The sequence below is a fragment of the Ambystoma mexicanum genome, chromosome 6q (genome assembly GCF_040938575.1).
Source record: "Ambystoma mexicanum isolate Mex_15411 chromosome 6q, UKY_AmexF1_1, whole genome shotgun sequence".
NCBI lineage: Eukaryota > Metazoa > Chordata > Amphibia > Caudata > Ambystomatidae > Ambystoma > Ambystoma mexicanum.
The window spans coordinates 916,166,092-916,182,771 of record NC_090937.1 but is presented as its reverse complement, the minus strand read 5'-3'; the positions used below and the strand labels follow the sequence as shown (position 1 = coordinate 916,182,771).

Genomic DNA, 16,680 nt, shown 5'->3' with positions numbered 1-16,680 from the left:
CCAACTAGGCTGTGTAATGGCACAAGGATATGCATCAAAACATTTTCTGGCCAATGTAATTGAAGCAACAGTGTTCACCAGGAATGGAAAACAAAAAAATATTGTTTATAAACAAGCCTTACAATGAACATGTATTTTAATGATATTGAAATTTAGGTCCATAGTTGTTGGCACAATCGGCATCATGTCACCCATAATGCTGCTCAGGAATCTCCATGTTGTTCTTACGTACAGTTATACGTTTCAGAATTAGTTAAGAAAAATGCATTTTGTTGTGCAGTCTTTATAAGAAAACATATTTTAAATCATAATCAAAAAAATGTAGTGTTGCTTTTTTTCACCTTTCTTATGGAGCCTTTCCGAAAAGCGCAAAGCTACCTCAAGATATTTCTAACAAATAATACTGATAAGTAAATAAAATCCCAGGCAATGCTGGGTATATATATATATATATATATTTAAGAAAATACTCTCGGTAAGGATGCAGGATAGCAGATAAACATTAGCTCCTGATTCAGCCAAGGAATGCCCAAGCACTCACGATCATTTACTAAGTTTAAAATTACTTTATTAATCACAAGTAGTGCAAAACAATATTAAAAAACATACAACAGCAGTAACTGGTCAGACCAGGTGTGAAGCAGCACTCACCCCACCGAGTGGAAAAACGTCATGCGTTCCGCTCGACTCGCGAGCTTCTTCATGCTTGTAGTTGTTCCCAACTAGTGTATTCTCGTGTTTATATTACCTCGCAAGCCGTGTGATGGACCCCCTCCCACCTGCGCGTCATGTGATAACCAGTCTAAATTTACTGCAGGCGAACTCTATGGTTCGGTATGGTGGTGTATCCGCCATATTGGAATGTCTATGTTGTCTAAGGACTTAAATATAAATATTTAAAAATCAAACATTAATGGGCCAACTTAATAGTAGGCTAATGCGTGCAACCAGCAGGTACAGGAGAAGTCAAACACTCCACGGCTCTGCGGGGATAAAGCGTATCGACTTAATTACGAGATTTCGCGCCAGTGCGCAAATACAATATTTGTTGCCTCACCGTGTGAGAAAAAAATTCTCCACAGTGTGACAAACAATCCGCAAGAGTGAATGAGAGCAAAAAACAAATGCAGTTGCTGCAGTCAAACTCCGACAATGCCGGCCGACATGATGCACAGAGAGAGAAGAACCCCACAATGGTGTGGCCAATTCATCTCAATGCACTGTGGGGTATTGAACACTGCATATTATCCAAAAGTGTAAGTACATATGAGAAGATGTCTAAAGTGCTAGTGCAATATAAAGAAAGACTCAGTGGCCTATATACTTTTTAATCATGTTTTGATGAATCTTTTTGTACATGTATCACCTTGCACTTTAAGACTGAACCAATTGCACGTGTCACTTTGGGATTGTGGGAACTGAAATCCTATTTTATGATGTTCGTAAAAAATGGCTGCATATCCTGAACAGGAAAGCACTGCAGCCATGATCACTGTGTTTATTGCTGTATAAAATGGCACAGTGACAGTCCGATCTAACGGACGGTTTGCTGTGTGAGTCTTTGGTACTTTGAAAAAGAAAACAGACAATACTGCAAGACAATGCTGGAAAACAAGTTCGCAGTAGACAGAGAAAGACATAACATCCTCTATAGCCCACAAGAACTGGATAGTACCACACTTTTGGGAAATCAAATAGTGGAGACTTCTGGCTCATAACCAGAGTTACCACAAGAAGGGATCACCAGTAAGACGGTCTCCAACAGGGGCTCTGGTATAACAGTCTGGTCTCGTGCACCACCATTGTGACTCGTTGCACAAGATGTTTCGAATGCGTTGGAGTCCTGAGGCAAGTGGGATATAACTGATTGGCACCCCACTGAAACCGGTCAAACACCTAAGTTTCGTAATGTCCGAATACTAACCAGGCATTCTGGAGGGATTATCTTTGTTGTTTTTAATATGTTACAAGTGAACAGGTGAGTAGGGGGCATTAAATTGGACTAAACTCCCATCTGTGCTCCTGGTTCTGGTAGTTCCAGATTGTATTACATTAAGGGCCTTGTTGCCTACCTTTTGTTTGAGATTCTGGTCAAGAAATATCTAGGGCTAGTTTACTCTGTCTGTTCCCTCACCCTAGACAGGTGGCACACCAGCTCCCACTAGGGTCAGTCACTACACGAGAGATAGATACATAGCTGCGATTGGAGGGTAAGCAAAGCTAAATTATATGGCTTCTAAAGGGAATCTCAAGTAAGAAAAAAAAAAAAGCTACCTAGACTTTTTTGTGTACACGGAAAGGACATACCATAAGGTTGGACAAAAAACGCACACTGGGGTGGGTAGCTAAACTGTAACCAACCCTTTCACGTTCACACACTGCAGAGACAAGTTAAATATTTAGTTATTGTTTTAGTTATGTAAATACACTATCTTGCCCTCCAACCATTCTTACTAAAGCCTCTTCGAGTTGCTAGACACCTGTCCCTGCAGTGTGTGAACATAACATAAGGTTGTGCAGTTGTGAAGCAAGCCCCCCGTTTAGTAGGTTGATATGCCCCTTAATGGGGTAAGCATCTTAGGGGTGTCGCATGGGTTAGTGGTTACTGGGCAGTTAATGGTTAAGCCACTTGAAGCAAAGGGAATATGCTGTGTAGTTAGGGTAGGCAGAGATGTGCAAGAAGGAACAAGTTACTTACCTGTAACTGTTCTCCAGCATGGGTCTGGCATGGATTCACATGCTCATGAATATTTCCCGTCGTCAGGCCGGGAATCCTCGGTATAGAAAAAAAATCAGTATCAGTTTTGTTTCTGATCCGTCTTTCTCAGTAGTAACCAATCACTGGTCTCTGGGTCATACTGCCCCCAGCCAATGACTGCCCTCTCCCTAAGCCCCGCCCCTGGCAGCCATCCTCAGATTTAGTAGCACGTGAAGTGGCAGTATGACCAAGTGAAGAGCCGCCGAGGGGTAGGCGGGAGGGTTCGCATGTGAATCCATGCCAGACCCATGCTGGAGAACAACAGTTACAGGTAAGTAACTTGTTCCTTCTCCAGCATGGGGTCTGGCATGGATTCACATGCTCATGAATATAAGAATACACAGCAGTATACACATGCACAACCACGGGAGGTGGCAAAAGGCTCAATATCAAGCAATACAACAACTCAACATTAAGCAACTCTTACCTCCTCACCAGGCTCACCTTAGGCGAACAGGTTGCGCAGCACTGCCTGGCCGACTCTGGACTCCTCCCTGGAATCCCGGTCGACGCAGTAGAATCTCGTGAAGGTGTGCGTCGACCTCCACGTAGCAGCCCTGCAGATGTCGAGCAGGGGCACACCAGACAGGAACGCCGTAGTAGCAGCGATCGCTCTGGTCGAATGGGCCCTCGGATGGCCTGGCAACGGTCGGTTTGCCAACCGGTGACAGTGCATGATGCAGCCGGAGAGCCATCTGGAAATAGAAGTCTTCGAGAGAGCCTTCCCTTGATTCACAGGTCGAAAGTTCAGAAACAGCTGGGATGTCTTCCAAAAACTGTTCGTGCGGTCCACGTAGAACTTCAGCGCTCTAGCTACATCCAGCGAGTGCAGAGTCCTCTCAGCTGGCGACGAAGGCGACGGGAAAAAAACTGGCAACACCAAGGCCTCGTTGAGGTGGAAGTCCGACGGCACCTTGGGCATGAAGGAGGGGTGCGTCCTCAGCACCACCCTTGTGTCGTGAAAAGTCAAGTATGGAGGCTTGCAAGACAGGGCCTGGATCTCTCCCACTCGTCGTGCAGAGGTGATGGCCACGAGGAATGCTGTCTTCCACGACAGAAACTTCAACGGCACTGAATGCATAGGCTCGAATGGGGCCCCCATGAGCCTAGTTAGCACCACGTTGAGCTCCCACGCCGGGGCAGGGGCCTTCACCGGAGGGAATGATCGGAACAGTCCTTTCATAAATTCCTTCACCAGACGATGAGACCACAAGGACGCCCGTCCTATAATTCTGGTGTCACGTGAGACGGCAGCCAGATGTACCTTGATGGAAGCGTGAGATAGGCCAGCCTTGGCCAAAGACAGTACGTACGGCAATACTTGAGGGGCCGTAATCCGCAGAGGGTTAATCTTCTGTGCACGGCACCAGACAGAGAACCTCTTCCATTTATGTCCGTAGCACTTGAGAGTTGAGGATGCCCTGGACTTTGCAAGAACCTCTCTGCAGTCGGCCAGGAGGTCGTATCCTCCAAACTCTAGTGCTGCAGGAGCCAGGCCTGCAAGTTCAGCGACTCTGGTTCGTGATGAAGAATGGCGCCTCCTTCTCTGGAGAGAAGATCCGCGTCCGTCGGCAGCTTGACTGGTGTGGACGCTGACAAGTCCAGAAGGTCCGGGAACCAGATCTGTCTCGGCCACGCCAGTGCGACGAGGATCATCCTGCACCAGGACCTCTTGAGCTGCTTGATGAGCCGGAGTAGCAATGGCAACGGTGGGAATGCATAAAGGAACAGGCCGTCCCAGGTGAACGACAAAGCATCGCCCATACTCCTCGGTTGGGGAAACCTGCTGGCGAACCTCCGGCACTTGGAGTTCGCCGCCGTCGTGAAGAGATCGATCTGAGGTTTGCCCCATCGTCGGAAGAGTCAGTCCACTTGATCCTGGCGCAGTTCCCACTCGTGGCACGAGCGCAGCGCTCTGCTGAGTGAGTCGGCGATGGTGTTTTTTATCCCTGCCAGATCAAAGGGTACCAGAAACATCCCTTGGGCGACGGCCCAATGCCACAGATCCTGGGCTTCCTTGGATAGGGCAGGGGATCTGGTTCCGCCCTGCTTCCGAATGTAAAACATCATGGTGGTGTTGTCGGTGAAGATCCTCACCACCTTGCCCTTGAGGGACGGAAGGAAGGACCCGAGGGCCCAGAACACTGCGCGGAGCTCCAAGATGTTGATGTGGAGAGTCTTCTCCTCCGGGAGCCAAAGGCCTCTCGCGTGGAGACCCCTCGTGTGCGCTCCCCAACCTTCCAGGGAGGCATCCGTCGTCACCGTCACCTGGTGGGCCGGGGCCTGGTGGGCCGGGGCTAGGACACCTGTTCCCGCTGTCAGATGAGCACGGACACCCCTCTATCGTATCGCCTGACGGAACGCTTCGTCGAGCGGGATCCTGTCCTCGAAGCTGCCCGTCGTCTGGATCCAGTGGGCGTCTGTAGTCTGCAGTGGCGCACTAGATAAATGCAGGAGGACATCATTCCGAGGAGGGACTTGATAGACCTCCCTCAGGCCACGTCCGTGGCCAGCAGACGTTGCACCTTTCCTTGGATGGTCCTTATCCTTTCCTCAGACGGTGAGGCCCGCCGGGCCACTGTGTCGAGCTGTGCTCCCAGAAACAGGGCGACTTGCGACGGGATCAGGTGGGATTTTGGAAAGTTGATGGAGAACCCTAGGTCCGTGAGCAGCTGGACGGTCTTCGCAGTGTGTTCCACGGCGAGCTCCCTTGTCCTTGCCCGTATGAGCCAGTCATCCAGGTAGGGGTAGACGTGGATCCCCTGCAGGCGCAGCCGTGCCGCCACCGGTGCTAGGCACTTGTTGAACACCCTGGGCGCCGATTTTAATCTGAACGGGAGGGCCTTGAACTGGTAGTGCCGCCCCTTGACCACGAACCTGAGGAACTTTCGGTGTCTCTTTAGAATAGGGATGTGGAAGTAAGCATCCTCCAAGTCCAACGACGACAGGAAATCGCCCTCCTCCAGCTGTCCAAGCACGTGCTGGAGGGTGACCATCCGGAACTTCTGTGCCTTGATGTATTTGTTTAGTCGTCGCAGGTCCAGGATGGGACGCCATCCTCCAGTCTTCTTCTTCACGAGGAAGTATCTTGAGTAAACTCCGGAGCCCCGAAGCCTCTTCGGGACGAGCTCAATGGCACCTTTCCTGAGCATCGCCCTTACTTCCAACAGCAGCTGAGGGACGCGATTTTCCTTCCGGGCCACGGGAGGAATGCGGGGGCACCTCTTCTGGAACTCGAGGGCGTGCCCCAGGGCCAGGGCGTCCAGCACCCAATGGTCGGTGGAGATGGGACTCCCACACGCCGACGAAATTCGTCAGCGGGCCTCCTACCGGGGTGCTTCGGCAGGGGCCCGACCCGACGGTCGGTTCAATCTTGCTTGGAGGCCGCTTTGCCTCCTTGAACACCTTGGCGACAACAGCGGGATCCAACTGACTTGCCGCGTCCCCTGTAGGCCTCCTGCGACGAAGACCTTGCTGCTTGACGGTACGTAGAGGAGCTGCTGCCGGCTCCCTTGGAGGCACCCTGTCTGCCTCCGGAGCTCCGAAAGGACGGCCGTCGCTGTTGGAGCACACCCAGTGCACGGGCCGTCTCCGTGTCCGTCTTGATCGCCTGAAGGGATTCGAATGCTCGTCCTCCTTGAAAACGTTCTGAAGCAAGCATCCAGGGCAGGTCCTGAACAGCTTCCCGGGCGTCGATCTCCCTTTCTCCTGGGCCATGTCCGGGGTAGGCCTCGGAACTTCTGGAATCCTCCAAAAGCGTAACTCGACAAAATCTTCATCCTTGAGGGGCGTAGAAACTCCGAAACGGATCCCCGTTGATCGGAAGTAGAAAAGGTGGAGCTTGAGGCTCTATTTAACCGCAAAAATGAGAAAATCTCCTGAAAAAAGCACGAAAACGCAGCAAAAGCTCGAGAGCTAAGCACGAGGACTCCCAACACTTGAACGTGCGGTAAAAATCTGAGGATGGCTGCCAGGGGCAGGGTTTAGGGAGAGGGCAGTCATTGGCTGGGGGCAGTATGACCCCGAGACCAGTGATTGGTTACTACTGAGAAAGACAGATCAGAAACGAAACTGCTACTGATTTTTTCTATACCGAGGATTCCCGGCATGACGACGGGGAATATTCATGAGCATGTGAATCCATGCCAGACCCCATGCTCGAGAAGGGGATGTGGCTCGGCTAATATGCTCAAGGGAAAAGTATGTTCAATCAGGAAGTATAATGCTCAAACATATCAATGTATGATTTTTATTGTCCAAAACAAAAAGTCAATGAATTAACATGCGGTTGCAACATTTTCGGGACGGGGATACTCTGCAGGTAGCTCTTTTGGTTTCTCTGCAACCGCAAAGAAATAAACAGACTTTCACTTGCTGCTACCAAACAACGAGTATTGCATATTGTTTTTGCTTTCACACACACTTGTAATTTCGAAATCAAAACCAAGTAACAAAATAACATTTCATTTTGGATACCGGAATAGTACTTGCCGACGTCCATGTTGGCTGAACTGAATCACTCTCGATACTAAGTTGCTTGTGTTGGTCCTCGATATAATTTTTGTTGAAACCCGGTTTCCTTTTTGGTTTTGACTTCACCTTTCAAAACACAAAGCATGTTAAAATGCATTGCCAAAGAAATTAATAACTTTTTTAAAGTGCGTAAAAATTAAGTTCATGAAGGCATCCCACATTTCAGTACCCCCTCATGGTTTTGCACCTTTGATCAGTTCTGAAGAAAATAAGATTCAAACTGTTAAGCGTTTTTAAATTTCAAGTTGCACCACAACATTCTATTTGTCTCCGCCTGGTAAAAGAAACACCACCATAATAAGATGTATCCTTACAGCCGTTTTAGATGGCAGGATTGTTATTTTCAGTGGTTTGTCACTAACAGATTTGAGGAAGAAGGCAAAACTGCTGGGACGCTACATTAAGATTTGCATTGAGAGCAGAACCACCCTCAGATCAATGACCACTTTTGTCCAGCACATTCAATTTCAAATGCCATTTTTTGACCTTCACTGAAATTAAAATAGTTATAACAGCTTTCAAGACCTTGTGCGCTACACAATGAACATTCAACATGGGACTCAAATAGCGAGGCATTTAATGTTTTCAGTTTTCCTCAAAATCTAGCTGCATGCTTTGTTGAACACACATACGTGCAAAAATCATTATCTCCTCTACCATATTGCTTGTTAGGGAGAATTCTCAGAAATGTGCTAATTCCTTAGAGGCCCCCAGCTCTTTTGCTGGACTTTAGGATTTTTATTTTTATCCTGGAGAGAGCGACACCTATTTCCCACTCTCTCGTCCATTTTTCTTTGATTTGAACACTGTTTCTTTTGGTTTTGGAGTCTGACAAACTCCATACGCATCATCCTTTCACATTGTGACACACAGCACCTTCAGTGCAGTGGCACAGGGACGTCCTTTATATTTCCCCCAGGTTTAAATACCTTCTCTTGGATAAACTACTGTTTAGAAATTGACTTTACTTGCCCTTTGTAACTTCGTAGACCCAGCACACACTATCTTCCATAGAGTGCTAGAGAGGTTACTTAGTATCCCATGTGTCTACTTTCTCATGTAACATGTTTATGTTACCCTTTCTACAATTAATGGCTGGTGGCAGTGGTTAACTTTTTCCTACCATTGTGTGTTTTTACCGCAGACGGAAACCTTAGCTGCAGTATTGCATCCACGGGTGCCCATTTGTCAAAATGGCCCTGGTCTTCTATTTTCATCATTTCTTGTTGTAAAGGTCCTTCTTGAGATTTACTCTGCGCGCCAAACCAGGTTTGCTCCCTTTGTTCGTTTTGTCTTTGGCAGGATTCACTGGTGAAGCCTGCCTCTTGCTCCAGCGTATCTGGCAGGGCAGGAAGCAGGGGAGGTGCCCGAAACTTCCTGTGCTTAGTCTCCTTGGTTACAGGAATGCACTCAAAAGGTTATTGGTGGCTGGCTGTCTTTGGAGGACAGCTACCCTGATGTGCGAGTGACAGCTAGGGTGCGAATAAATGGGAGAGACTTGCATAAAAGGAGAGGTCTTTTGCAAGGAAGGCAGAGTCGACGAAGGAATCCGAAGAAGAACTTGGAAGAGAAGCTTGCTGCAACTCATGGACTGTTGGTTTGCCCGGAGAAGCCCTGCTGCACTGCTGAAGCTCCGAATACACCTTGACTAGAGAAGCCCTGCAAAGGATGGCTTCTCCCCTTGGGTTGGTGGGACCAATCGACTCCAAGACGAACTCAACTGGAAATCCACTCTCTGCTGGCTGTACTTTGATTGCTGCTGTAAGAACAGAGTGCTAGGGGACAGGAACACCAGAATTGAGTGCATTGTTGTTAAGCCAGACCTGAGCTCCAGGAAGATCCCATGGACTCCCTCAACACAGGGCTGACCAAGCCTGAGCCACCTCACAGTGCCCGACCCCAGAAGCAAGGAAAGTCCACAAGGTGTCCAAGAACCGCAGTGATGCTATTCGCAAGAAGCTGAAACCGCGAAGTGCTGCTGGTCTGAACTTTGCCCATTGCTGCCGCAGACCTACGAATTGTAGTGCAGGAGTTCCCATACGTCCTCCTTCTTGTCCCCACGACTGAGGCCTAGGACAACAGGACCGGCAGGACTGACAACAGGAACAGAAGCCAAATGGAACCATTTCTTCAGACCTAAGGTATTGTGAACTAAGGGGTACTTTCCTCTTATTGTGTAGCTTGCTTGCTCTCAGTCGAGACTTGCATTGGCTGCCCCCTTGCAGAGTTGCTTGCAGCTTTGCCCATCACAAGCCTCCCAGCTTGTGGCCCAACAGTGATTTTTTTTTCCAACAAAACTCTTATAACATTGTGCAAGACTTTTTTCCTACCTTCAAGAAGTGCTTCAGCTCCCGTGGACTTTGCTCAAGTGACATTAGCTGTCCTAGCTCCCTGAAGGACTCTTCTAACCTCTGACTTTGAGTTTGATCTGTCCCTCCAAAAAGTCATACATTCTTTACTAGCATGGCTCGGAAAGGGTTAATCTACATTGCATTGGGGGGTTCAAAAGTGCTTACCTGTTTGAGAAACTTGTTAACCATCGTTTCCTTCCTTAACCTTTTCCTTTTTGCCAAAACTTCAGTGTTACCATTTAAGTGTAAACAGTGACATATAAATGTCCACAGTGTCCTAGCTATTGAAGTCACCTCGGGGAGGGGGAAGGAAAATGTGTGCCATCCCAAAAGGGTAGCTACTTACTTAAGTGAACTGAAGGAGTGTACCTTGAAGTGTATTTTTTATTGTTGCCAATTGCCCCTTGTAAAGAAGGCTTATTTTTAAACTGTTAAATTAATAAATAATTCTTTAATCAACAAACCTTGAGTATAAGTGTTATTTGGATACTTGTCACTATAAAACTATGTTACAACCCTAAAGTTCACATTGACCCCTCTTGAGATAATCCTGGCTGCCCAATCTAACAACTTGTGCAGTACAGACGTATACCAAAGGCTGGGTTACCTATTGCCAAAAGGACAAGGCTGGTGTAGTCTCCCCACAGGCTTCCTATGGTACATACACTCTTACATAACATTGCCCTACTGATTTCAGACACTAATTCGGACCTACCAGCAGACCTCTCAACAACCATGCCAGGAGAGCGCAGTCCATCCATTCTTTTTTTGTTATCTGAGGTTTGTAGTTTTACCGGTTATGTTATAGATGCAGATCATCATGTGTCACAATGCAAAGGAAAAAATAGGAATCAAAGCACTAAAACGTAACCTCTTTTTAAGCTATTAATTGGTGTCATGTCCCTGTAATTTTCCTTTAAACATTGTGACCAGGTCACCTGTTTGTCGCAAGCAGAGTAAGGAGGGGGAACTCGGGAAGAACCACGAGTTCAATGATGCAAAATCTGGAGGCGGTACAAGGAGGACCCACAAAGCTCTTTGAGTCCTTCCCTGGTTGATTCAGACGTACAGTCAGGGCCAACGGTAGAAAAAGGAGCCAAGTTGAGGGAGGGGAAAATATGCTACACAGTTAGAGAGATAAAAACTGTATCCATAGTCCCAGAGCTCAGCCCTACATTACTAGGGAGTAAAACGTCTACCTAGAATCAGTGTTTAACATATGGAGCATCAGCATTTGATTTTTCACTTTCCTCACCACACGACTGCGTCCATACGCAGACCAGGACTGGAAAACCAATGCATGCCGAATGCACAAGCTCCGACACTGACCATAACCCAGAGCCAAGCAGACAAGGTATGGCAGACAACAAAACCACACACAGCTAGCTACCACACCCAGTGGAATGGCGACAACAGCACCCCTGCAGGGTCAGTGTATCAAGACGCTTTATAGTCCTAAAGGTTCCCAACATGGCTTGAGAAACGGAGTCACCATCATAAAGACCCAGGTTTGTACAGGTTGGGGAGTCCAGTTCATGGCTCGTTAATCACAGTTCATGCCGACCATATTATTCAGAATGACCAAAGCATTAGAAAGGTGGCTGAGGACGTGGTTCAAGAGGGCAAGTGCGAACACACACTGCAAACGTTGCTAAAAGGCTGCAGTCATGGGAGAGTTCAGACCTGGTAGGCAGTCACGCGGCAGGCACAAAAGAAACCTTCAGAGAACCAGTAAGTCAGTAGAAAGTATTTGAGTAATTACAAGATAGCAGTTCGCCCTGAAATAATCTTGTCAATCAAATTCGGTGGTTGATCATCATGCAACCAAGTTCATCTGGGGAGTTTGAAGTTCAACCAAGCATGGACCAACCATTCAGCTTGCCCCCAGGCAGAGGCCATCTGCCCTCACTCTCAGAACTAATGCATCCATTCAAAACCCCAACGGGGAATAAAAAGGGAAGCAAATAAGACATTATGTATGGGAGGTAGGAACTAGTTGGAGAGCAAGCGGTGGGAGAGAAGCAGAAATCGAGAGGTAGGAGAAGGAGTAATATGTGAAGACCAAGCAGGATTAGAAGAGGAACATATGAGAAGGAAAGAAAGAAGGATGAGGAGCCAGAGTGGAAAAATGAAAGATGAGGAACAGAAGATGGAGAGAAAGGTGACAGGAAAACCCATCATATTGAGGGGAGAGAGAAGAGGGCCAGGGCAAAGCAACAGGGAGAAGATGGAACAATGACAAATAAGGAAAAGGCTGAACAGAAATGGAGGAAAAAAAAAAAACACACTAGAAAAAGTGTGGAGAGGTGCAGAGACTTAAGCATGGAGGAAGAAGTGTTGGAGTGGTCAGGAAGGGTCCCTGTGATTACGAGGTCGTCATGTTGCACGCGCCATATTGATGACTGGGGGTGGCGGTGAACTGGGTGCAATGTTGCAAATACATATGCATCAAGTATAGTTAATTATGGATGGGAAAAGTTACTTTTAGTCTAGAATTGATACATATTGGAGTTGCACGCACGTAGAAAGATGCAATGTTAAAACCGTAAATGTAACATGAACACGATCTACATGGGGTGCTCGAAAGTACATTGAAACCGTTTCCGTTACCCAGTTTCTATGCCCATGCGAAGTGGGCCCTGTCCTGGGATCCCGTGGTCAAGGAATAATATTTATAGAACATACACACAGATTTTATACGGGATACCTTACTCACTGTATTCATATTTCTGATGCTTGTATCTGCTTAGATTCACGTGCTATGCATACGCCGACATCTAGTGGAAGCTGCAGAGTATTATAGTTGTTTTTTAAACTCGATAAAGGGACCTCGACAAGGCATGCCAGTAATGCTATCCCTAGAGTGACGTCCATTGTACCCATGGTACTTCCCGCGTCGATGTCCCTCAGATTGTTTTGTTTCTGACATGAGGTAGCATGAAGTGTAGCGCGAGTACAGGTGTATCAAAGCAGATATGTATCAGATAAGCTCCTATAAACATCCATGCACCACCTCTCTAAGAGGAGGAAGGCTGGGCGCATGTGAATCTAAGCAGATCCAAGGATCAGAAATCCGATTATGGTGAGTAATGTATCCCTTCTGAGGCTTGTGGAATCTGCTTAGATCACATGCCATGCATAGATTAGTGAGCAGTGTTAGGAGAAGGTGGTGGGTTGGGAGAAGGTCCAGCGGCAAATAGAGGTTTTAGAACCGCTTATCCCACCCGTTTATCTGCTTTGGAAAGAGTGTCAATGCAGTAGTGCGGAGTGAAAGTATGTACTGAGCTCCATGTAGCTGCTTTGCAAATGGTGCCTAGGGGGACATTTGCGATAAAAGCCAAAGTAGCTCCAGTACCCCTTGTGGAGTGAGTGGTGTGAAAGGCAGAATTTTGCTTGATAATGAGTAACAGAGCTGTATGCATCCGGCTATCCACTTGGAGATGGCATTTTTGGAAATCCAGTCTCTTTCTCTGGCTGGTGCTACGGAGACAAACAGTTGGTCTGTTTTTCTAAGCGGTTTTGTTTACATAGTAAAGGACCGCAGTCCTTACATCTATTGTATGGAGTTTTTTTCTCAGTTGAGCTTGTTGGATTCTAAAAAAGGCCGGTAGCTCAATGGATTGGTTCACGTGAAATTTGGAAATTAATTTAGGTGAAAACCTAGGGTGTGTAAGTTAAAACCAATTTGTCCTTGTGGATGACAAAGAACGGGTCCTGCACGGACGAAGCTAACTCTTCTTATGGAAGGAATAGCCACTAAGAAGGCAGTCTTGTATGTCAGGTTTTTAAGACTTGACTTATGCATAGGCTCAAATGGAGGTCCCCTGAGCTTTGCGAGTACTACATTGAGATCCCAGCCTGGCGGTGGGTTTGAAATCAGAGGATGGAGTCTCTTTACTCCTTCAATGACTGGAACGGTTCACCACAATACTTTACCCTGAGAGGTGGTGTAAGCTGATAAAGCCACCAGGTGGACCTTTATAGAGTTGAACACTAACCCAGAGTCTAACAAGTGGGGCATATAGTTAAGAATGTGGGATGGAGTACATTCTATGGGGTTTATTTGTTTAGACTGGCACCAAATTAAAAAATCTCCTCCACTTGTCGAAAAAAAATGTCTGCAGTGTCTGGAGTTTGGTTTACATGCCTCCTTGAAGATATCCATACACCTCTGTGGTAGATTTAGATGTTAAAACTATGACCTCAAGAGCCAAGCTGCCAAGTTCATCGAGTGAGGTTGAAGGTGAACTGTTATTTCCCCTGTGTTGGGTCAACAGATTGGTCTGGAAGGTGAGTTTGATGGGATCGCACATCACCAGTTTGCACAGATGTGGATACCATGGTTGTTTTGCCCACATGGGAGCAAGTAGGATGAGCATTATTTGTTCTCTGTGAATCTTGTTCACCACCCTTTTCATTAGAGGAGTTGGGGGAAAGGGTTAAGCAAATTTCCCTGACCAGCTCATCCATAGGGCGTTCCCCTTGGAGTCTGGTTGGGGAAACCTGGACGCAAAGTCTGGGCATTGCTTGTTTTCTCTTGTGCGAACAAGTCTAGTGTGGGGTAACCCCACTGCGAAAAAAATGTGGTCTGACATTTTTGTCTAGTTGCCACTCGTGTTCTTCTGGTAGGGGATCTCTGCTCAGAGTCTGCTAGAGTATCAAGTTCCCCTGGAACAGGTTCGGAAGATAGGAACATCCCCCGTCTGAGTGCCCATTTCCATACTTTGTGCTAGCTTGGACAGATTTGTAGAATGTGTGCCTCCTTGCTTGTTGATGTAGAACATTGCAATTGTGCTGTCAGTTAGAATTTGTACCGACTGATTTGTACGCTCTGCTTCGAATGCTTGAAGCGCTTTGAATACTGCCAGAAGTTCCAGCAGGTTGATATGGTTCTGTGCTGTGAGTCCACAGACCATTTGCTGTGTGGTGAAGGTGATGTGCCCCCCACACGGTGAGTGATGCGTCTGTTGTAATGATAGCTTGCACCGTCAGATCGTGGATTGTTTTCCTTTCAACAGATTCTCCTTTGTCCACCAGCATAGGTTTTCTACTAGTGTTGGCGAAACGACCACTAGATCGTCCCACTGACTGCTGGCCTGAGACCATTGTTTCGCCAACCACTCCTGCATGGGGCGCATGCACAAACGTGTGTGTGGGACCAGATAAATGCATGCTACCATCATGCCTAGCAAACGCATCGCTTTGCCATGCTTATCTGGCGACCGGCATGATATTGAGGTATTTGCAGTAGCATGTTTTGAACGCTTTCCTTTGATGGAAAGACTAATCCTGTCTGCATTTTTATGATGGCTACTAGGAACTGTTTGGTTGTGCTTGGCACCAGGCTTTATTTTCTCGATTATTGAGAAGCCCAATTGGAAGACAAGGTTTATTGTTCTTCGAGTGTTTTGCCTGCAAAGTTGGGGTGACTCCTCTGTAATCAGCCATTCATCCAGGTAGGGTACACTGGGATTTCCTCTGTGCTGGTGCGCCGTCACCACTACCAGTACCTTGGTGAATATCCTTGGAGCAGACACTATTCCGAAGGGCAGCACCTTGAATTGTGCTGGTTTGCCATCTTGAAACGCAAGAGTGTTCTGTGCGCTGGGAACATTGAAATATGAAAATAGGCATCTTTCATATAAATTGTTGCCATGTCGTCCCCCCGTTTTAGCAGAGGGATTACTTCTTGTAGCATTGTCATGCAGAATTTTTGTGGCTTTACATAAGTGTTTGCATGGCCTAGGTCTAATAATGGGTGCATAGTTTGATTTTTTTTTGGCACAAGGAAGTAAGATGAATAAATATCTTGGTTTACCTCGTGCGCTGGGAAGATTTCTATGGCGTCCTTGAGTAACAGCGCAGCGACCTCCTTGAGAAGGATGTGTTGTTCTTCCTTTGTGGTTGTTCTTTGTCACGGGGGGTGGTTGGAAGGTTGTTGAATTAGCTCCACGCAATAACCCCCCGCTACGGTAGATAGCACGCACTTGTCTGCGGTCATTCCGTCCCATGCGTGGGTGAAGTGTGAAATATGCCCTCCTACTGGAGAGGCATGGGAGGGGACCTGAAGCGGTTGGTCATTGTTTAGGAGGTGTAGCTCCACCTCTGGAGGTGGAGGACATCCCCAGTCACAAGATCGACTCTGGCCTCTCTGGAAACCTTGTGAGGCTTGTCCCTGGTTGTTTCTCCACGATGAGCCCTGACTTTGTCCATAACCTGAACCCCTTTGGGAACTTGGACCATGAAATTGACGAAAACTGGTACTGCCTCTTTGGCCTGGTGGCTTATTCATTAGCTGGCCTAGTGATTTTAAAATCTCGTATTCCTCCTTTACGGATTTTAATGCATCCTCCACTGCTGTCCCAAACAACCGGCATGTTGAGGAGTGCTGCCTGTGTTTCCTGTTTGAAGCCATGCATGGAGTTTAATGATGGTAACTTTCGGTGATTATCCTGCCCGCATTGTCTGCTGCATCCAAGTTGTTTTTTAAGACGCAGCTGTATACCGCTTTGCCATCTGATGCTACTAGGGCCAGTTGCGATTTGAGAGGTTCAGGAGCTGAAGCTATTAGTGTCGTTACCTCGTCCCACTTGTGGCAGTTGTAGCTTGCCAGCAGTGTTGCGTTATTTGCAATCCTCGTCTGCTGAAGTGGCCACCTTCCTTCCCAGAGTGTACAGTTTTTTACTTTCTTTATCGGGGGCACTTCCAATGAGGCTAAAAGATGTTCCAGCCCTCTTTCGAGTTGTGGTTACCACAAGAGAGTCTAGCTTTAGTTGTCCCCTGTAAAGAGGGTCCGTGGGTGCAAGACGGAAGAGTTTTTCAATACGTGTGTTGACTGCACGCGTTTGGTTCGGGGTCTCCAGAAAAGGTTGTATCCGCCTTTGGATGGACTGAAGGATTGGAATAAATTGGGTGCCGGCTTTCTGGTCTCACAATATATCCTCCACAAAATCCTCATGCAGCCGAGTTTCTTGGGTCTGAATTTGAAAATTCTCAGCTGCCTTCATGAGCATATCATTATACAGTGGTTGATTATCA

General features: G+C 47.2%; 1 protein-coding gene across 5 annotated transcripts in view; it reads right to left on the bottom strand.

Annotated features, from left to right (window-relative positions):
• CEP44 (centrosomal protein 44) overlaps positions 1 to 16,680 on the bottom strand; it is a 362,898-nt gene that overhangs the window by 242,420 nt on the left and 103,798 nt on the right. For 4 of the 5 annotated variants that reach the window (XM_069631425.1, XM_069631427.1, XM_069631423.1 and 1 more), the window contains one exon: positions 7,235 to 7,357. In XM_069631425.1, coding sequence (XP_069487526.1) covers positions 7,235 to 7,357 — 123 coding nt within the window. The remainder of the gene's footprint in view (positions 1 to 7,234; positions 7,358 to 16,680) is intronic. The other variant, XM_069631424.1, reaches the window with a different exon arrangement.